Consider the following 22,472-nt stretch of genomic DNA (forward strand, 5'->3'; position numbering starts at 1 on the left):
TTCCATTGTCTCCCTCAGTATTCTGGGATAGATCCCATCAGGCCCTGGGGACTTATCTACCTTAATGCTTTGCAAGATGCCCAACACCTCCTCCTTTTTGATAACGACATGACCCAGACTATCTACACTCCCTTCCCTGGACTCATCATCCACCAAGTCCTTCTCTTTGGTGAATACTGATCAAAGTACTCATTTAGTACCTCGCCCGTTTCCTCTGGCTCCACACATAGATTCCCTCCTCTGTTCTTGAGTGGGCCAACCCTTTCCCTGTTTACCCTCTTGCTCTTTATATACGTTTAAAAAGCCTTGGGATTTTCCTTAATCCTGTTTGCCAATGACATTTCATGACCCCTTTTAGCCCTCCTGACTCCTTGCTTAAGTTCCTTCCCACTGTCTTTATATTCCTCAAGGGCTTTGTTTGTTCCCAGCCTTCCAGCTCTTACGAATGCTTCCTTTTTCTTCTTTTTTCCTTTTTCTTTTTGACTAGGCTATATGCTAAATGAATCATCAAATGAGGCCATGTGGGTGGAGATCAGAAATATAAAAGGGGCAGCCATACTACTAGGAATGTACTCTACAACCCCAAATCGTGAGAGGGCGATAGAAGAACAAACATGTAGGCAAATTTCTGAGTGCAAAAACAATAGGCAATAATAGTTCGAGATTTCAACTACCCTAATATCAACTGGTTACAAACAGTGTGAGGAGCACAGGGTCACTAAATTCTTGAACCACGTTCAAGGGAACTTTTTTAGCCAGCATGGAGCAAGCCCAATGAGAGGGGGCGCAATTCTAGATTTAGTCTTCGGTAATGAAGCTGGGCAAGTGGATGACCATTTTGGAGATAGTGACCATAATACAGTTAGTTTTAGCATAATCATGGAAAAGGACAAAAATAAAACAGGAATAAAAGTTCTAAATTGGAGGAAGGCAAATTTTGCAAAGCTGATGTGGCGAAAGTGGACTGGATACAGCTACTTGAAGGAAAATCAGTAGCAAACCAATGGGAGGCATTCAAAAGCGAGATTCTACAGGCACAGTGTAGACATGTTCCCACAAAGACAGAGGGTGCTCCTGCCAAATCTAGAGACTGCTGGTTATCTAGAAGTATACAGGGTAATATAAAGCAGAAAAAGAAAGCTTATGACGGTCATAAATAGCTTAATACTTTAGAAAACCTAGAGGAATACAGAAAATGCAGGGATGAAGTAAAAAAGGAAATTAGAAAAGCAAAGAGAGGACATGAAAAATTATTGGCAGGTAAAATCAAGGAAAACCCAAAGTTGTTTTATCAGTACATTAAGAGCAAGAGGATAACTAAGGAAAGGGTAGGGTCTATCAGAGATGTACAAGGGAGCTTATGCACGGATGCAGAAGATGTGGGCAGGGTTCTTAATGAGTATTTTGTCTCTGTCTTGACAAAGGAGAGGATTGATGCAGACATTGTACTAAAAGAGGAGGAGTGTGAAATATTAGATATGATAAGTATAATGAGAGAGGAAGTACTAAAGGATATGACATCCTTGAAAGTGGATAAATCACCTAGGCCGGATGGATTACATCCAAGGTTGTTAAAGGAAGCCAGGGAGGAAATAACGGATGCGCTGAGGATCATCTTTAAATCCTCACTAGATACAGAGAGGTACCAGAGGATTGGAGGTCTGCGAATGTTGTACTATTATTTAAAAAGGGTGCGAGGAATAGGCCAAATAATTATTGGCCGGTCAGTCTGCCCTCAGTGGTAAGTTAATTATGAGAACCAATTCTGAGAGACAGGATAAACTGCCACTTAGAAAGGCATGGATTAATCAGGGAGAGTCAGCATGGATTTGTTAAGGGAAGGTCATGTCTTACTAATTTGATGGAATTTTTTGAGAAAGTAACAAGGAAGATCGATGAGGGTCGTGCAGTGGATGTGGTCTCCATGGATTTTAGTAAAGCATTTGAGAAGGCCCCACATGGCAGCCTGGTCAGAAAAATGGAACGGGAATGTGATGGGTTGGATCCAAAACTGGCTCAGTGACAGGAAACAAAGGGTAGTGGTTAACAGATGCTTTTATGAATTGAAACCGGTTTCCAGTGGCATTCCACAGGATTCAGTGTTGGGTCCCTTGTTGTTTGTGATATATATTAATGATTTGGATTTAAATGTGAGAGGCATGAATGAGAATTTGCAGATGACACAAAAATTGGCCATGTAGTTGATAGTGAAGAGGATAGCCGTAGACTCCAGAAAGATATCAATGGTTTGGTTGAATGTACGAAAAAGTGGCAAATGGAATTCAATCCGGAGAAGTGTGAGGTAATGCATTTGGGGAGGGCAAACAAAGCAAGGGAATATACAATAAATGGAAGGATATTGAGAGGGGTAGAAGAAGTGAGACAGCTTGGAGTGCATGTCCACAGGTCCCTGAAGGTGTCAGGATAGGTAGATAGAGTGGTGAAGAAGGCATATGGAATGCTTTCCTTTATTGGCCGAGGGATAGAATATAAAAACAGGGATGTAATGCTGGAACTGTATAAAACGCTGGTTAGGCCACAGCTGGGGTATGGTGTACAGTTCTGGTCACCACATTACAGGTAGGACATAATTGCTTTGGAGAGAGTACAGAGGAGATTTACATGACTGTTGTCAGGGCTTGAAAGTTGCAGCTATGAGGAACGATTGGATCGAATAGGGTTGTTTCCTTGGAACAGAGGAGGCTGAGGGGTGACTTAATTGAGGTATACAAAATTATGAGGGACCTAGATAGAGTAGACAGGAAGGACCTGTTTCCCCAAGTGGAGAGGTCAATTACCACGAGGCACAGATTTAAGGTGATTGGTAAAATGAATAGAGGGGACATGAGGAAAAACTTTTTCACCCACAGGGTGGTGTGTGTTGGAATTCACTGCCCAGAGCAGTGGTAGAGGCAGAAACCATCAACTCATTCACTGTACCTGGATGTGCACCTGAAGTGCTGTAAGCTGCAAGGCTACGGACAAGGTGCTGGAAGGTGGGATTAGATTGGGTGGCTAGTTTTTTCAGCCGACGCAGACACCATGAGCAGAATGGCCTCGTTCTGTGTCGTAACTTTTCTATGGTTCTACTCCTCCCTTTCACTTGTTCAAAACCTATTACATTTCTAACCTTTCCCAATTCTGATTGACCTGAAATGTATAAAGTTGGAATCAGCACATTGTGAGTCTTGGGTCAAGAGTGGTCTGCAGCTAACAAGGGGTAAAGGATGGTTTGTTTGCCAGCTTCACCCAGAGCTCCAGATTTCAGCTGAGTTCTGTTGCAGGAGACTCAGATGAGGACCAGGAAAGGGCGACATACAGGAGAGCGCTGATTGGCAGGCACACCGAGGTGTTGAATGCATTGGCTAAACTCCCAGTCAGCCCCCTGTAACGATCAAGGAGCATTGAGGAATATGGCTCCAAGTTGGCAGAGTACAAGGTGTAGAGCTTCCGCTCTCCACAGCATCTGCTCCATTTCCCTATCGTGCTGTAGACCCAGAGGCACTGAAAACGCTGCCTCATACCTGTTGCTGCCTTTGTGTGGACAGGTCACCGAGTCCACTAGGCCTCTGTAGCACGGCGACAATTAATTTCACACCCCTGGATCTTATAGGTCGTCACCACTGGAATGTTCCTCACCTGGGTCTGTTGTAGAATAGACCAGAGAGATTGACTGGTGTGATCAGTCAAAAACTCCATTATCATTGCAGCACGTGGCTATCAGGATGGCAGGAAACCAATTGGACTGAAGTGCATTGTTGATAGTAAAGATAATATTCTCATTTAATTTGATAAGTTGCTTTTTTATGATTTGGTTGTTTATTATTTGTACTATTTAAAAAAACGCACTTTTGTTCGAGTAATTTGATATTGTTTGATATCACTGGGGTTGTCGTCCTAATTGGCCAAAGGAAAGAGTAGAAGGTGAACGAGACGGTCTTTTGTCTTTTTGATCCAGTAATTCCTCTGTTCCTATGTTTATGGACACAGGTATGCAGCTGTGAGGCGGTGTCTGGTGAGTGGAGAACAATGTGTGAGGACAGTATGTGTTCCCATTTCACAGCGTTCTGAGGAGCCAATCCACACCCAGCAGGGAAAATGCAGTCCCTTCATTAAGCAGTTAAATTTGGTATCCAATATCAGATCAGGGGTCAGACTCTCTGTCTCCCACATGAATGTAGAGATATTCAGGGGCTGATGGAAATGTACCAAGCCTGCGTCTGCATGGGGAAGAGAACTGGAAACTGACTGAGAACAGTTGACAACACTGAATTGTGTGCAGATGTAGTGTTTCTTATATATTCTTAAATTCACACAGTGGGGAAGGATATCAAAGTGAGTGACTATGTAGCTGGGAGTGGAGGCAGTGAGTGGTCTGGACAAGAAGAGCAAAGAATAGAAGATGATCTATGATGCATTTGAGATTTTACCATTTGTATTATTTAAATAATTTAACAAATAGATTGATAGGATATTTCACCCTATTCTTTAACTCCTCTCTGAATTTACTCTGAGTTCCTGCATAAATAAAAGGGTTGATGCAGGAACTCAAAAGCTGAAGCATAAATCCACTTTCCTCCAGAATAAAGTTTGATTTACTGAAATTTGAACCGGAGAAATAACTGACTCTGGCAATTCGGACATAGAGGAACGTTATGAGAAATAACAGATATAACAGGATGAAACTGGCTGAGATGGTGAAGAGTAAAACAATGGACTTTCTCCGCTTCTCCATCTCTGGGTCATTCTGAGTCTCTCCATTGCTGTGGGCCCGGAGTCTCCTGCGTGCTCTGCTGGCTGCTAGAATGTGTCTGACAGTCAGAGCATTGAGCAGTAAAATCAGAGTGAATGGGAGACAAGGATTTAAAATGCGGAGAATCCAATCATATGCAATCCATGCAGGTGACATATAAAATATTAACTTCATTCTGCAGAACCAGGGTATATTGTTAATTATATACAAAGGTTCATATATAAAATACAAGAACATAATTTTCAAACAGCTCAGTGTGCAGACTGTTCCTATAACCCAGGCTGCCGTCTTCTTTGTACAATATTTTATTTTCAGCTTCTGGCAACAAATGGCCATAAATCGATCAAAGGTGAAAGCGACCGTCAACCAGACAGAACTGTCTATGGATGCATAGAGTAAGACAGCACGGAGACTGCATACCGGTGTAATGGACAGGAAACTAACTGGGAAATAAATACCAGCAATCCGGTTTAATATCACAGCGGTGATAATGACCAGGAGATCCGTCACTGCCATGGAGACCAGGTAGTAAGTGATACATCTGGAGAGACCACATCTTCCTCGGGGCAGGATCACAATCACTGCCAGGTTAGCTGTAACAGAGAGAGAGAGAGAGAGACTGAGAGAAAGAGGAAGAATGTATGTGTGTGAGCGAGCGAGAAGACAAAAGTTACTGATACAAAAGCAAAATAATCTAGATGCTGGAAATCTGAAACAAAAATGGAAAATGTTGGAAATACTCAGCAGGTCTGGCAGCATCTGTGAAGAGAGAAAAAAGCAGAGTTAATGTTTTAGATTGATGACCTTTCATCAGAACCGGGAAAGGTTACAAATATATTCGGGTTTGAGCAAGTGAAAAGGGGCAGAGGGGGAGGAAGAACAAAAGGGAAGGTCTGTGATTGGGCGGAGGGCAGGAAAGATTAAATGACAAAAGTTTTCATGGCACAAAGACCGGTAAAGAAACAAAAGATTGTCTGGATGAGGTGTAGATGGCAGAATAGCAGCCAATCGAAAATAAAGTAAAGGGATTAAGAAAGAAACAAGGTTGGGGCGGAGGGACCAAGCCAGTAAAATAAAACGAGAAAGGGAAAGAAATGGGGGCAGAAGTTAAAATGATTGAACTCAATATTGAATCCAAAAGACTGTAAAATTCTCAGTCGAAAGATGAGGTGCTGTTCCTCGAGCTTACATTGAGATTCATTGGAAGACGGTAACAGGTCAAAGACAGAAAGGTCAGAGGAGGAGCAAGGTGGAGAATTAAAGTGACAAGCAACAGGAAGTCCAGGGTCCCACTTGCAGATTGAATGGAAAGTGGTCACTCCGTCTGCATTTAGTCTCCCCAGTGTAGAGGAGACCACACTGTGAGCAGTGAATACAGTATACCAAAATTGAAAGAAGTCCATGTAAATCACTGCTTCACCTGGAAGGAGTGTCTGGGGCCCTGGACAGTAGGAAGGGAGGAGGTAAAAGGGCAGAGGTTGCAGCTCCTGCACATGCATAGAAAGGTGCTGTGGGAAAGGTGGAAGTTGTTGGGAGACTGAGGACTGGATCAGGGTGTCACGGAGGGAATGGTCCCTTCGGAATGTTGAAAGCGGAGGGGAGGGAATGATGTGCTTGATGATGGCATCATGCTAAAGGTGACAGAAATGATGGAGGATGATCATTTGAATATGGAGACTGGAAGGGTGGATGATGAGGACAAGGGGAACCCTATCATGGTTCTGGGAGGGAGAGGAAGGGGCGAGGCAGAAGTATGTGAAATAGATCGTACAAGGTTGAGAGCCCTGTCAACCCCAGTGGGTAAGGAGAATCTTCGGTTGAGGAAAAAGGAAGACATATTGGAAGAGCTAGTATGGAAGGTTGCATTGTCTGAACAGAATCAGAGAAACTGGGAGAATGGAATCGAGTCCTTGCAGGAAGCAGAGAGTGAAGAAGTGTAGACAAGGTAGCGGTGGGAATCAGTGGGCTTATAGTGAATATTGGTTGACAGCCAATCCCCAGAAATGGAGACAGAGAATTGAGGAAGGGAAGGGAAGAGTCAGAGATGGACCATGTGAAGGTGAGAGAAGGGTGGAAATAGGAAACAAAGTCAATGAAATTTTCCAGTTTAATTGCGAGGGCAGGAAACAGCACTGATACAGTCACAATGTATTGGATGAAGACGTGAGGGAGGGAGCCTGAGTAGGACTGGAACAAGAAATGTTCCACATATCCCACAAAACGACAGGCATAGCTAAGACCCATGCGGGTACCCACAGAGACACCATTTATTTGGAGGAAGTGAGTGGAGTTGAAGGAGAATTTGTTCATTGGTTAGATAACAAGTTCAGCCAGGCAGAGGCTGGTAGTGGATGGGGACTAGTTGGGCCTCTGTTCTAGGAAGAAGCAGACTGTCCTGGTGGGGGATGGAGGTGTCGAGAGATTGGATGTCCATGGTGAATCAGAGATGGTGATGGCTGGGAAAAGTCACATATATAGGTGGGAAGAGACTGGACAAGGGAAGTAAAAATAGAATGAAGACAGGAAAAAATCAGTTCAGTGGGGCAGGGGCAGGATGTAGTTACTGAGCTGACTCCCAGAAAAATCATCCATTTTACAGGATTCTGTGTGAAATTCAGCGCTTTGAGATGTGATCCTGAGTTGGAAACTATCACTTACACTATGGGCACTTGTTTCTGTGTTTAAAATAAATATTTGGGTTCAAAATAAGACAAGCCAATAACATTGGGATGTAAAATAATATAATGAAATATAATCAAGAACAAGAAACCCATCGAAAACAACATGGCAACATCAAATAGGAGAGAGAAATAACATTAGTAACATATTATAAAAGATATTAAAGAGGGTAAATGATAAAACAACCAACAATAAGTGTGGAAACTAACTGTTACGACCAGGTGAGAAAGAGGTCTAGGATTCCCTTTCTAGGGTTGGCTGGCCGGACAGTCAGGGTTTTCATCCAGGATTCCTCCCAGACTTCCTTTAAGCTCCCCTCTTGGTCACTTTTTCCCCTTCCCTGTCTAACCTCTTGCCAACCTTGTGCTTTTTGTTTTCTGTGGGGTTCCCTTACAGTTTACCAGCCGTCCGCTGGAGGGTCCTCCTAATACCGGTGCAGGACTTATGGGTGCAGGTCTGACTGTAGGTTGGGGTTTCCCCTCAACCTGGCACAGGTGGCAACTCCTGCAGTACTCCACCACATCTTTGTGGAGTTTTGGCCAGTCAAACTGCTGTCTTAGGCAGGCTTTGGTCTTTTGTATACCAGCATGTACAGCCACTGTAATCACGTGGGCCCTTCTTAATATTTCTCTCCAGTACCTCTGCGGCACCACTAACTGGTGAACTACTGTCCACTCCTTGCTCTCTGGTCTGTGATGAAAACTCCATTTCCTCATCAGTACCTCATTAATTAAATAGCAATCAGGGACACCCTCTGCTTCACTTTCAGACTGGGCAGCCTGTGCTAACACTTGCAATACTGTGTCTGCTCGCTGAATCTCAGCTAGGGAAAATCCATTTAATTCATTTCCTGCCTCTCCTAACTTTCCAAAGAAAGTCTCAGACAGGCAGACCTGGTCATCTGCGTGCAGTGCTAATTCAGTCTCCTGTGGGGGAGCTGGTTTGATCATGGCCTGATCCACTACACATTCAGGGACACTGCAGGGGTCCATCTCCCACTACTGCCCTGTCTTTCAGACCTCCTGGGGTCTTTCTTTCATTACTGAGGGGGGGTGGGCTAACACTTTCACCCCTGCCAGATCAATATCTAGGAGCAGGTCAACCCCATCCACAGGCAAACTAGGGACAATCGCTATGGTCACCGGTCCCGAAACTGGATCACACTCCAGGTGCACCCGGTGTACAGGTGGAGTTATACACTGCCCGCCCATACCATTCACCACCTTTTTGGTGTTCACTGCACTCTCTGGGGGAAAGGTCAGGTCTTTTCCCAGTAAAAGGGATCGAGTGGCCCCTGTGTCCCTGAGAATCACTATGATCTTGCTGGCCCCACTCGAGGGGTATGGGGTTACTCTCCCTTCAGTCACAAAACCCCGATAACCCTCAGGAAATCTATTAAATTTTCCTGCACTTGCAGCGGTAGACTTCCTGGGTCTCACTCTTACTGGAGTTAAAGTCACAGCTTGCTCTGCTATGCTTTCCATCAGGGTTCTCTTATACACGAGCAGGTGTGTCCTGATTAACCCCAACAGGTTTTCCCTTTAGTTTCCAGCAGTCAGCTTTTAAATGCCCTACTTTATTACAATGGAAGCACACAGGTCTCCAGGTCTCACACTTGTTCTCAGTCCCTTCCTTTTTAACTAGAGGAGGACCCCCTGTGTCTCCTGCTTTTCTTTCTCTCCCAGGACTTCTTGGGCTCCTATCACCTTCACACCCTTCGTCCCTTTCAGATTTCTGGGGGTTCTGGCCTGGGAAACCGACTTATAAATTAAAGCAAACTCAACGGCCAGGACGACCTCTTGCCGGGCTCTCTGGACCCACTGCTCCTCCACATGAGTCTGTATTGAAAGTGGGAGAGAGTGTTTAAATTCCTCTAACAGAATTGCTTCTCTGAGATTCTCATAGCTGAGCTGTACTTTAAGAGCCCTCGGCCACTGGTCAAAAGCCAGCTGCTTACATCTTTCAAACTCCAGATAAGTTTGATTAGCTTGCTTCTTGAGGGTTCTAAACTTTTGGCGATAGGTTTCGGGTAGTAATTCATATGCCCCGAAGATAGCATTTATGGTCATTTCATAATTTGATGAACTCTCATCTTGCAATAGGGAATAAACCTCATGGACTTTACCAATTAGCTTACTTTGCAGTAAAAGTGACCAGGTCTCAGCTGGTCATTTTAGCTGCCTTGCCAGTTTCTCAAAGGACCCAAACATTTCTTCTACATCCTCCTCATTGAATTTTGGAACTAGTTAAGCTAGTTTTAACAATTCTGTACCCAGCCCTAAATTACACTCCTCCATATTGACCATGCATTCACTGGCGTTACTCTGTCGCCACCCCCCCGCCCCCCCTAGTTAAGTCAAGCCGCTTCAGCTCTCTTTCCTCGCATTCTTTCTGGGATAATTTCTCTCTCTCTCCTGTTTCTCTCTCTTTCTGTTTCTCTTTTCATGTCTTCTAATTCATGTTTCATTTCTTCCAGTTATATCTTTGCCCCTGTCTGGGTCTGCTTCCAACCCAGTTTCTGCTTTTTCAGCTTCAAGGGAAAAATGGTTGGGCTCTGGCCTTAGGAGTTCAGGCTTCCTAGCCTTGCCACAGACAGTGATCTCACACTGCTCAGACATTTTCCTCAACTCCTCAATAGACAATGCTTTTAACTTATCCCAAGTTACTTCACCCTGGCTTCGAGAGCTACTCGCTTCAGTTGCAGACATGTTAGTATACAATCACACACAACCACAAGAAAACCTGGATTGAAATCTTGCTTTTATTTTGACTGGGGAAAATTTGGGTTCGCACTTCCAATTTCTCTCATTTGTCTGTGTGTCAATTCCAGATGCTAGCACCCAGATTTCTGTTACGACCAGGTGAGAAAGAGGTCGAGGATTCCCTTTCAGCCTTCACCTGTTCTTACTGTAACAGGGTTTTATTTTTAAACACATCGCATTTTTAGCTCCCCCTTGGTGAATCATTGTTCACCGCTTTCCAATTATAAGGCAAAGAAACCAGCAAAACAGGTTTTCTCAGGTTCAAAGAAGAAAGGTGAAATTTCTTAAAATTAAACTCTAATTTCATGAACGTCTCTGAATAACGGTGTGCCCACGCTAGCATGCATACACAATACACACATGCAGATAGAGAGAGAGAAAGAGCAGGAGAGAAATAAAGTGGAAAATTTGAGGCAATATCTGAAGAGTTTTTGTTACGGGTTTTTGAGCTCACTGTAGATTCCTTAATTGGAGGAAGATCTTGCTTTTCATTGGAGCCCAGTATTCTTCTTAAACCTTGTTCACTGCAGGAGACTTTTCTCTCTTGTTCATGTGTCTTCACTGGGTTTTGGAGTTCTGGGAGAATGAGATGTGGGCAGGCAGACAGGAGAAGAGGTCTACTTCAGTCCAGGAGTATTCTGCTTTCTGCAGATTCTCAGTTCAAACTCTGCCAAAGCCAGTTATTCATGTAACTAACAGGTCTGACCATGTCTGTTTGTGGATTGAATTGGAGCAGGGAATAGCTCCTTTGTCTACAAGCACTGTCTGTTGAAATGTAAATGCTTCTTTCCAGCCAGGGGCCTGGCAACCTGCTGTCACAGGCCTTCTCTTCTTCCCAGCAACAATTTGAAATTTAATGTCCATGTGGTGTAATTAATGTGCCTCATTCTTGGCAGTTGGGGGCCTGCATGACACTGACAAGGAAGTAAGAAAAAGTTGCATTTAAAATGGATTATCACCTGCTGAGGAGAAAAAAACTCACTCAGCCGATGAATTACTGTAAAATTATTCATTATTGTGGGCGGCGCAGTGGTTAGCACCGCAGCCTCACAGCTCCAGCGACCCGGGTTCAATTCTGGGTACTGCCTGTGTGGAGTTTGCAAGTTCTCCCTGTGTCTGCGTGGGTTTCCTCCGGGTGCTCCGGTTTCCTCCCACATGCCAAAGACTTGCTGGTTGATAGGTTAATTGGCCATTATAAATTGGCTGTAGTATCGGTAGGTGGTAGGGAAAGATAGGGACAGGTGGGGATGTGGTAGAATATGGGTTTAATGTAGGATTAGTATAAATGGGTGGTTGATGGTCGGCACAGACTCGGTGGGCCGAAGGGCCTGTTTCAGTGCCGTATCTCTAAACTGAACTAAATCTGACTGTCAACTTGTTCGAAAAGATCCTCAAACAGAGAGAATGAGCAGAGAGAAGTGAACAGGCAATTAGCATTTTCTGACCTTGCGGAGGGAATGTTGGCCAGGATTCAGGAATAACTCCGAATGCTTCACCTGATAGTTATCTGGGATCTTCAAAGTTGATCCCACCCAGCAGTTGATGCAGTCTCATTCAGAGAAAGTTCTCTCTTATAATTCAGTACTTCCTCAGTGCTGTCCAGATAAATGCTCAGCTTCTTCTTATACTGAGCATTTTAATTACTCATTTTGGACTCAGATGTAAGACATGCTGTCAGATATGCGGGCTCACTTATTGTGGAGAAAAGAGTGAAGAAGGAAACAGTCTGGGACATTGCCTGCCAGGTGCTTGGAGAAGAGGAAGAGCTGGATTCAGCAGTGTTCACTGTAAAACTTTCAACAGCAGCTAATATGGAAGTGGAGAGTCAAGCTGAAGCAGTGAGAGTTAGAGACTGAGAACAGAAACACTGCAATCTCTAAGTCCAGAATATGTACAGATTCATTTATAAAACAGCCACGTGTTATATTGTTTATATTTCTGTCAACAGCATAATGGCGAATAATGTCCCTTCAATCAAGACATTCATTAATGTCATAATTCATAATGGTGGGTAGGCAGTGGCGTTGTGGTATTTTCTCTGGACCAGAGACCCAGGGTATTCCTCTGGGGACATTTGTTCGAGTTCCACCACAGCAGAAGGTGGAATTTGAATTTAATTAATAAATCTGAAATTAAAAGCTAGTCTAATTATGGCCATAAAACCATTGTCGATTGTTGTAAAAACCCATCTGGTTCACTAATGTCCTTTAGGAAAGGAAATCTGCTGTCTTTACCTGGTCTGGCCTACATGTGACTCCAGACCCACAGCAATGTGGTTAACTCTTACATGCCCTCTGAAATGGCCTAGCAAGCCACTCAGTTGTATCTAACCGCTACAAAGTCAATAAAAAGGAATGAGACCGGACGGACCACCCGGCATCGACCTAGGCACCGGAAACGACAATGGCAAACCCAGCCCTGTCGTCCCTGCAAAGTCCTCCTTACTAACATCTGGGGGCTTGTGCCAAAGTTGGGAAGCTGTCCCACAGACGAGTCAAGCAACAGCCTGACATAGTCATACTCACGGAATCATACCTGACAGACAATGTCCCAGACACTGCCATCACCATCCCCGGGTATGTCCTGTCCCACCGGCAGGACAGACCCAGCAGAGGTGGTGGCACAGTGGTATACAGTGGGCAGGGAGTTGCCCTGGGAGTCCTCAACATCGACTCTGGACCCCATGAAGTCTCATGGCATCAGGTCAAACATGGGCAAGGTAACCTCCTACTGATTACCACCTACCGCCCTCCCTCAGCTGATGACTCAGTACTCCTCCATGTTGAAAACCACTTGGAGGAAGCACTGAGGGTGGCAAGGGCACAAAATGTATTCTGGGTGGGGGACTTCAATGTCCATCACCAAGAGTGGCTCGGTAGCACCACTACTGACCGAGCTGGCCGAGTCCTAAAAGATATAGCTGCGAGACTGGGTCTGCGGCAGGTGGTGAGAGAACCAACACAAGGGAAGAACATACCTGACCTTGTCCTCACCAATCTTCCTGCCACAGATGCAACTGTCCATGACAGCGTTGGTAGGAGTGACCACCACACAGTCCTTGTGGAGACGAAGTCCCGCCTTCACATTAAGGATACCGTCCATCGTGTTGTGTGGCACTATCGCCGTGCTAAATGGGATAGATTTCGAACAGATCGAGCAATGCAATACTGGGCATCCATGAGGCGCTGTGGGCCATCAGCAAAAGCAGAATTGTACTCAACCACAATCTGTAACCTCATGGCCCGGCATATCCCCCACTCTACCATTACCATCAAGCCAGGAGACCAACCCTGGTACAATGAAGAGTGCAGGAGGGCATGCCAGGAGCAGCACCAGGCATACCTCAAAATGAGGTGTCAACCTGGTGAAGCTACAACCCAGGACTACTTGCATGCCAAACTGCGTAAGCAGCATGCGATAGACAGAGCTAAGCGATCCCATAACCAACGGATCAGATCTAAGCTCTGCAGTCCTGCCACATCCAGCCGTGAATGGTGGTGGACAATTAAACAACTAACTGGAGGAGGTGGCTCCACAAATATCACCATCCTCAATGATGGGGGAGCCCAGCACATCAGTGCGAAAAATAAGGCTGAAGCATTTGCAACAATCTTCAGCCAGAAGTGCCGAGTTGATGATCCATCTCAGCCTCCTCCTGAAGTCCCCAGCATCACAGATGCCAGACTTCAGCCAATTTGATTCACTCCGCATGATATCAAGAAACGACTGAAGGCACTGGATACTGCAAAAGCTATGGGCCCTGACAATATTCCGGCAATAGTCCTGAAGACCTGTGCTCCAGAACTTGCCGCACCCCTAGACAAGCTGTTCCAGTACAGATACAACACTGGCATCGAACCGGCAATGTGGAAAATTGCCCAGGTATGGCCTGTACACAAAAAGCAGGACAAGTCCAACCCGGCCAACAACCGCCCCATCAGCCTACTCTCAATCATCAGTAAAGTGATGGAAGGTGTCATCAACAGTGCCATCAAGCGGCACTTGCTTAGCAATAACCTGCTCAGTGACGCTCAGTTTGGGTTCTGCCAGGGCCACTCAGCTCCTGACCTCTTTACAGCTTTGGTTCAAACATGGACAAAAGATCTGAACTCAAGAGGTGAGATGAGAGTGACTGCCCTTGACATCAAGGCAGCATTTGACCGAGTATGGCATCAAGGAGTCCTAGCAAAACTGAGGTCAATGGGAATCAGGGGGAAACCCTCCGCTGGCTGGAGTCATACCTAGCACAAAGGAAGATGGTTGAGGTTGTTGGAGGTCAATCATCTGAGCTCCAGGACACCATTGCAGGAGTTCCTCAGGGTAGTGTCCTCGGCCCAACCATCTTCAGCTGCTTCATTAATGACCTTCCTTCAATCAAAAGGTCAGAAGTGGGGATGTTCGCTGATGATTGCACAATGTTCAGCACCATTCGTGACTCCTCAGATACTGAAGCAGTCCGTGTAGAAATGCAGCAAGACCTGGAAAACATCCAGGCTTGGGCTGATAAGTGGCAAGTAACATTCTCACCACACAAGTGCCAGGCAATGATCATTTCCAACAAGAGAGAATCTAACATCTCCCCTTGACATTCAATGGCATTACCATCGCTGAATCCCCCGCTATCAACATCCTAGGGGCTACCATTGACCAGAAACTGAACTGGAGGAGCCATGTAAATATGGTGGCTACAAGAGCAGGTCAGAGGCTAGGAATCCTGAGGCGAGTAACTCACTTTCCGACTCCTCAAAGCCTGTGCACCATCTACAAGGCACAAGTCAGGAGTGTGATGGAATACTCTCCACTTGCCCGGATGGGTGCAGCCCCAACAACACTCAAGAAGCTTGACACCATCCAGGACAAAGCAGCCTGCTTGATTGACACCCCATCTACAAACATTCACTCCCTCCACCACCGGCGCACAGTGGCAGCAGTGTGTACCATCTACAAGATGCACTGCAGCAATGCAACAAGGCTCCTGAGACAGCACCTTCCAAACCAGCGACCTCTACCAACTAGAAGGACAAGGGCAGCAAATACATGGAACACCACCACCTGCAAGATCCCCTCCAAGTTACACACCATCCTGACTTGGAACTATATCGCCGTTCCTTCACTGTCACTGGGTCAAAATCCTGGAACTCCCTTCCGAACAGCACTGTGGGTGTACCTACCCCACATGGACTGCAGCGGTTCAAGAAGGCAGCTCACCACCACCTTCTCAAGGGCAATTAGGGATGGGCAATAAATACTGGCCTGGCCAGTGATGCCCACATCCCATGAATGAATTAAAAAAACAATTTAATTCACAAAGGAAATATTTTATCGTTGAATAATTTCAATTAGTGACTCACTTGTGGAAATCAGTCAACTGCTGTTCATGTCAATACTGCAATAGAACTAAATTTACACCATGATAACAGTGTGATAATTCACACACAGTAACAGTATCAATAACACAATAGAGCTACATTGACACTGTGATAACAATGAGATAATTCACCCACAGTAACAGTATCAATAACACAATAGAGCTACATTGACACTGTGATAACAATGAGATAATTCACCCACAGTAACAGTATCAATAACACAATTGAACTACATTTACACTGCAAAACAGCACGAGTAAATGGGTGAAATTATACAGTTAGAAACACTATATTATACTTTTAAATCAGAGAAATTACACAAGTTCAGGTGAAAATGATACCACTAAAGAGGAGAAATTTTGCCATCAAAATGGAATGTGTTATTGGAAATCGGGAGAAATTACATTGATAATGGAAAGAAATTATACCAGTAATGGGATGAAATGACAGTTCAAAAAGAGAGAAATTATTTCATTAATGACGAGAAATTATATCAGTAAATGGAAGAATTTATATTCTTAAAATTGAGAGTAATACCATTAAAATGAAAGAAATGAAATTGAAAAAGGGGAGAAATTATATCTGTTGGAGTGAAAAATTTGCCATTAAAGTAGAGAAATTAAACTGTTAAAGGGAAGAAAGGATATCCATAAGGTGGAGAAGGAAAACTCGTAAATGGGAGCAGTGATGCAGCTGATTAATGATTCCAGTCATAATAACTAAGTACTATAATTTACCTGGAACCCCAACAGCTGCAAGGATGGGATAGTAAATTGCAAACACCAGACCTTTGGCTGATCCATGCATTTCAATCAGAAGCTGTGAGCAGGCTCTGAACTGCACTCAATGATTGTCACATTTATACCTGTTGTCAGGCTCCAGGGAGATAATTAGATGATTTGATGTTTGTCATTAATTACACTCATTGAAACAAACATGTTAGTGAAGCTGATGTCAGCCTCATGTTTGTGTTTTGATGGAATGGGCTGTTTTTCAAGAGATCTGTTACAACTCTGAAATGAAATACCTAGAGGTGACAATTCGATCCAAGTTACAATTATGATAACGAAAAGTGAATTAGGTGGTTGGAATGGTGAAAGTGAAACTTGTATACGAGGAATCCCTGGTTTAAACCCTTTAATGCTGAGTTAAGTGACCACAGCACAAGGTATAACTGACCAGAGATATTCCAGTCCTGAAGGAAACTGCAGCCAAGTTCTCACTCCTGATCAATATTCAGCTGTAGTCCATGTGATCCTGAGTCACATGCACCTGACTCCAAATCCCTCTGAGATCGTGCATCCAGTTCAACACAACTGACTGTATCCAGTGTGGACAGCTGTAGGTCAGCACAGCCACGTTGAGGCCTGAATTTAGCGAGCCCACCACTGATCCTGTAAGCCAATGCATTATTTACCTTAATTGTATTAATCGTCTTAATCATTTAAACTGTACTTTTATTTCTTTCACATTAATGAATGTAAACTGGTTGTTGTGGAGTCCTGTGGGCAAAGCTTGTCTCATGGTGGTAAGAAGATGGAGGCGAAGGACAACAGGACGAAGGGAGAAGAATTCTGACCGAAGACATCATTCATTGGGTTCATATTGGATGTTTTCAAATAAAAGACAATGTAAGTGAACTCCGACCTCCTCACACACACACACAGACAGACAAATCAGGAAATACCACAGATGTGACAGCCTGGGCTGTTAGAGCACCAAACAGCCTGTCTACAACCAACTTTCTGTATCGAAGGATACGGATTTCTTTTGCACTTTCTGGAACGTCAAATTGGAACTCGTTTCTAATGTACTTTTTTTTTTACAGATTTTTATGAATAAAGTATCTATTTGGGGACAAAAAGCCTGTCTACAACCACGCTCAGGGACAATGGCCTTTTGAAATAAATGTGAATGGTTTCCTTCTTGCTTTATCAAGATGCAGGTATCACATCCATGGGTGATATGCACCTGAGACCCCGCCATCTGCTGAGAACAGGAGAGGACCACATGCATGTGGTCTTGCATAGCCAGGGATAAGGCACTGAAAACCAATCAGATAATCCAATTCAAAACATTACCTTATTTGCAAAGGGCCAGGGTCAGGAAGGTATATCAAGCTACAGCCCTCAAGGACATTATTACTGCAGTCGGTAGAGTGGCCTGGTCAGTCATTCTGAAGTCACACTTGGAGATCTGCCAAAGGACTGACCACCTGAGACAGACCCTAGCTCACGGGATTCCTAAGCAAGCATTGTCATTGTGAGTATGTACTGTTGCTTGGAGATTTAATAGAGGTGTATCACATTTGGTGAAGCAGCATCGAAGTTGTTGTGTGCTATTGATATCAAGAGTAAAGATAAGAAACTTTAGACTAGAGATGGGGTCTTACATCCCAGCGGTGGACCCAGAAATGGGTGCCATTCCTGTTTGTCATATCAGCGACCACCCACCATGTGACAGGTGGCCATTTTGCATAACGGAGGCACAGGCCTGCCCAATCACATGGCGGGGCGGGTTCTGAGATGCCCAATATGATGTCAGCTCACTCCAGAGCAGGTGCTGCCGCCATATTTAAAGGCATCAACTCCGCTTGCATTGCTTCCTTATACTCATTTGCTGCCAGCTTCTCAATACTGTAACCCATTTTGCAGTGACTCTGAATCCCCAACCCCCCCAAGGTGACCCCACTGGATGGCAGAGGCAAGACACAGAGTGGACCCATGGTTTAGTGATGTCTCCTTCCAGATTCTCCTGCAGGCTGCATGGGAAAGGTGGGAGGTTCTCTTCCCCAGTGATGGTAAGAAGAGGTCCTCCTGCCTGAACAAGCAAGCCTGGATGACGATCGCTGAGCTCAGCAGCCATGTGATCGCAACCACCCCCTCACCTCCCCTCGACCCCCAAGAGTGGGTAAATTGCCACAATAGGGTCCACGACCTCCTTCAGTCTGTCAAGGTAAGTGTTCCTCACCCCTCTCCTTTTCAGTGACTGCAAGTGGCTACACAGGAGGAAGCAGAACATGGGGAGGGAGGCACTACAATGGCGATGGCTGAGGGTTTTAAGCATTATCTCACCCTGACAGATGCGTGTCTGTCTTTCAGCTACAGGCCAACTTCTTTCACAGTTCAACCCTTTTAAGTCCCCAAGAGCAGACGTCAGCATGATATATATGTGAATGCCCAGTAAAGGACGAGGGGACGAGGCGCTGACACTAGCAGAACTGCCATGTTGATCTATCTGTGAAGTTAGAACCACAGAACTATCGAAAAAGTATGGCACAGAAGAAGGCCATTCAGCCCATCCTGTCTGCGCCAGCTGAAAAAACTAGCCACCCAATCTAATCCGACCTGCCAGCATCTGGTCCATATCCTTGCAGTTTACAGCACTTCAGGTGCAGGTCCAGATACCTTTTAAATGAGTTGAGGGTTTCTGCCTCCACCACCAATCCGGGCAGTGAATTCCAGACAACCACCACCCTCTGACGGAAAATGTTTTTCCTCATGTCTCCTCTAATCCTTCTACCAATCACCTTAAATCTGTGTCGTCTGATAATTGACCTCTCCACTAGGGGAAACCTAGTTTTAAGGTACTTGTGGATAAGGAGAACAGTAGTCCTGGGTGAAGGTGCTAAATTGGGGGAAGGCTAATTATAACAATATTAGGCAGGAACTGAAGAATTTAGATTGGGGGGCGGCTGTTTGAGGGTAAATCAACATCTGACATGTGGGAGTCTTTCAAACGTCAGTTATTTAGAATCCAGGACCGGCATGTTCCTGTGAGGAAGAAGGATAAGTTTGGCAAGTTTCGGGAACCTTAGATAACGAGGGATATTGTGAGCCTCGTCAAAAAAAAAGGAAGCATTCGTAAGGGCTGGAAGGCTGAGAACAGATGAAGCCCTTGAGGAATATAAAGAAAGTGGGAAGGAAATTAAGCAAGGAGTCAGGATGGCTAAAAGGAGTCATGAAAAGTCATTGGCAAACAGGATTAAGGAGAATCCCAAGGCTTTTTATACGTATATAAAGAGTAAGAAGGTAACAAGGGAAAGGGTTGGCCCACTCAAGGACAGAGGAGGGAATCTTTGTGTGGAGCCAGAGGAAATGGACAAGGTACTAAATGAGTCCCACCTCCCCCGGCAGCACGTTCCAGTCACTCACCACCCTCTGTGTAAAGAACTTACCTCGCACATCCCCTCTAAACTTTGCCCCTCGCACTTTAAAACTATGTCCCCTCGTAACTGACTCTTCCACCCTGGGAAAAAGCTTTTGACTGTCAACTCTGTCCATGCCACTCATAACTTTGTAAACCTCTATCTTGTTGCCCCTCCACCTCCGTCGTTCCAGTGAAAACAATCCGAGTTTATCCAACTTCTCCTCATAGCTAATGCCCTCCAGACTCCAGGATGGTCTGGTGCTAGGGTCAAGGATGTCTCAGAGTGGCTGCAGGACATTCTGAAAGGGAAGGGTGAGTAGCCAGAGGTCGTGATCCATATTGGTACTAACGACATCGGCAGGAAGAGAAATGAGGTCCTGCAAAGTGAACAAAGGGAGTTAGCCAGAAGGTTAAAAAGCAGGACCTCTCGGGTTGAAATCTCAGGATTACTCCCTGTCACATGTGCTAGTGAGGGTAGGAATAGGAGGATAAGGCAAATGAATGCATGGCTGAAGAGCTGGTGAAGGCGGGACGGCTTCAGCTACTTGGATCATTGGGATCTCTTCTGGTGCAGAGGTGACCTGTACATGAAGGACGGGTTGCATCTAAACTGGAGGGGTGTTGGAGAATTTTGCTGAGCTTTGCTAATTATTACATAACTTTGTAGAAACAGAAAAACAGGACACAGCTTGTAGCTAATCTAACCACAACCAATGGTCATAAATTGTAGACAGAGCAGCTAACCACAATCAGATGTTACGGCCAGAATGGTGTCTGGAGTGGGCATTGAATTAAGGAACTAGCTTGTTATTGTTGAAACTGATGTTTTGCTGACCTCGCACTCTGCATGGTGCACAGTCAAGTAGGCGGTCTTGTGATCATCTTGTGGGCGTTTATCTAATTGTGAAATTGTTAGCTCTGCCTCTGTTATACTACATAAATCCACGGCGATCTGTAGCTCTTTGGAGTAGCACTGGACCGCCTTTAGGTAAGGTGTGCTCCACATGATATCATGTCAGTTTCCCAGGGGAGAACCTTTCCTAGTCACCCCCAGAAATCTGAAAGGGACAAAGGGTGGGAAGGTGATAGGAGCCCAAGCAGTCCTGGGAGAGAAATGAAAGCAGGAGACACAGGGGGCCCTCCTCTAGTTAAAAAGGAAGGTGCTGTGAGCAAGTGTGAGACCCAGAGACCTGTGTGCTTCCATTGTAATAAAGCAGGGCATTTAAAAGCTGACTGCTGGAAACTAAAGGGAAAACCTGTAGGGGTTAATCAGGACACATCTGCTCGTGAAGAAGAGAACCCTGATGGAAAGCACAGCAGAGCAAGCTGTGGCTTTAACTGCAGTAAGAGTGAGACCCAGGAAGTCTACCGCTGCAAGTGCAGGAAAATTTAACAGATTTCCTGAGGGTTAGCAGGGTTTTGTGTCTGAAGGGAGAGTAACCCCATACCCTTCGAGTGTGGCCAGCAAGCCCATAGTGATTCTCAGGGACACAGGGGCCACTCGATCCCTTTTATTGGTAAAAGGCCTGACCTTTCCCCCAGGGAGTGCAGTGAACACCAAAAAGGTGGTGAATGGTATGGGCGGGCAGTGTATTACTGTATCTGTATACCGGGTGCACCTGGAGTGCGACCTAGTTTCGGGACCGGTGACTGTAGGAATTGTCCCTAGTTTGCCTGTGGATGGGGTTGACCTGCTCCTAGGTAATGATCTGGCGGGGGTGAAGGTGTTAGCCCCCTCCCCAGTAGTGAAAGAAAGACCGCAAGAGGTCAGAGAGACAGGGCAGTGACAGGAGACGGTCCCCTGCCATGTCCCTGAATGTGTAGTGGATCAGGCCATGATCAAACCAGCTCCCCCAGAGGATTTTCCCTAGCTGAGTCTCAGCAAGCCGACCCAGTATTACAAGAGTTAGCACAGGCTGCCCAGTCTGAAAGTGAAGCAGAGGGAGGAGTCCTTGACTGCTACTATTTAAAGAATGAGGTACTGATGAGGAAATGGAGTTCTCCTCACAGACCTGAGAGCAAGGAGTGGACAGTAGTTCACCAGTTAGTGGTGCCGTAGAGGTACCGGAAAGAAATATTAATAAGGACCCACGAGATTACAGTGGCTGTACATGCCGGTATATGAAAGACCAAAGCCTGCCTAAGACAGCAGTTTGACTGGCCAAAACTCCACAAAGATGTGGTGGAGTACTGCAGGAGTCACCATATCTGCCGTGTTGCGGGGAAACGCCAACCTACAGTAAAACATGCATCCCTAAGTCCTGTACCGGTGTTAGGAGGACCCTCCAGCAGAGGGCTGGTAAACTGTAAGGGATCCCCGCTGAAAGCAAAAAGAGACAGGCTGGCACAGGGTTGGCAAAAGGCTAGACAGGGAAGGGGAAAAAGTGACCAAGAGGGGAGTTTAAAGGAAGCCCGGGAGGAATCCTGGATTAAAATCCCGACCGTCCGGGCAGCCAACCCTAGAAATGGAACCCTAGACCTCTTTCTCACCTGGTCGTAACAGTTAGTTTCCATACTTATTGTTGGTTGCTTTATCATTTACCCTCTTTAATATCTTTTATAATATGTTACTAATGTTACTTTTCTCTCCGATATGATGTTCCCATGTTATTTTCAATGGGTTTTCGATGCCTTCTTGTTCTTGATTATATTTCATTATATTATTTTACATCCCAATGTCATTGGCCTGTCTTATTTTGAACCCAAATATTTCTTTTAAACACAGAAACAAGTGCCCATAGTGTAAGTGATAGTTTCCAA

General features: G+C 45.2%; 1 protein-coding gene across 1 annotated transcript; it reads right to left on the minus strand.

Annotated features, from left to right (window-relative positions):
• Positions 1–4,438: 4,438 nt before the first annotated feature.
• Positions 4,439–8,140, minus strand: LOC137347506 (probable G-protein coupled receptor 139). The gene is made up of 3 exons (XM_068011951.1): positions 8,072–8,140; positions 7,412–7,428; positions 4,439–5,372 (listed from the first exon to the last, which is right to left on the minus strand). Exons 1-3 carry the CDS (start codon positions 8,138–8,140, stop codon positions 4,439–4,441), a joined length of 1,020 nt encoding a protein of 339 aa, XP_067868052.1.
• Between the last annotated feature and the right edge of the window lie 14,332 nt (positions 8,141–22,472).

Source organism: Heterodontus francisci, chromosome 32 (genome assembly GCF_036365525.1).
Source record: "Heterodontus francisci isolate sHetFra1 chromosome 32, sHetFra1.hap1, whole genome shotgun sequence".
NCBI classification, from domain to species: domain Eukaryota; kingdom Metazoa; phylum Chordata; class Chondrichthyes; order Heterodontiformes; family Heterodontidae; genus Heterodontus; species Heterodontus francisci.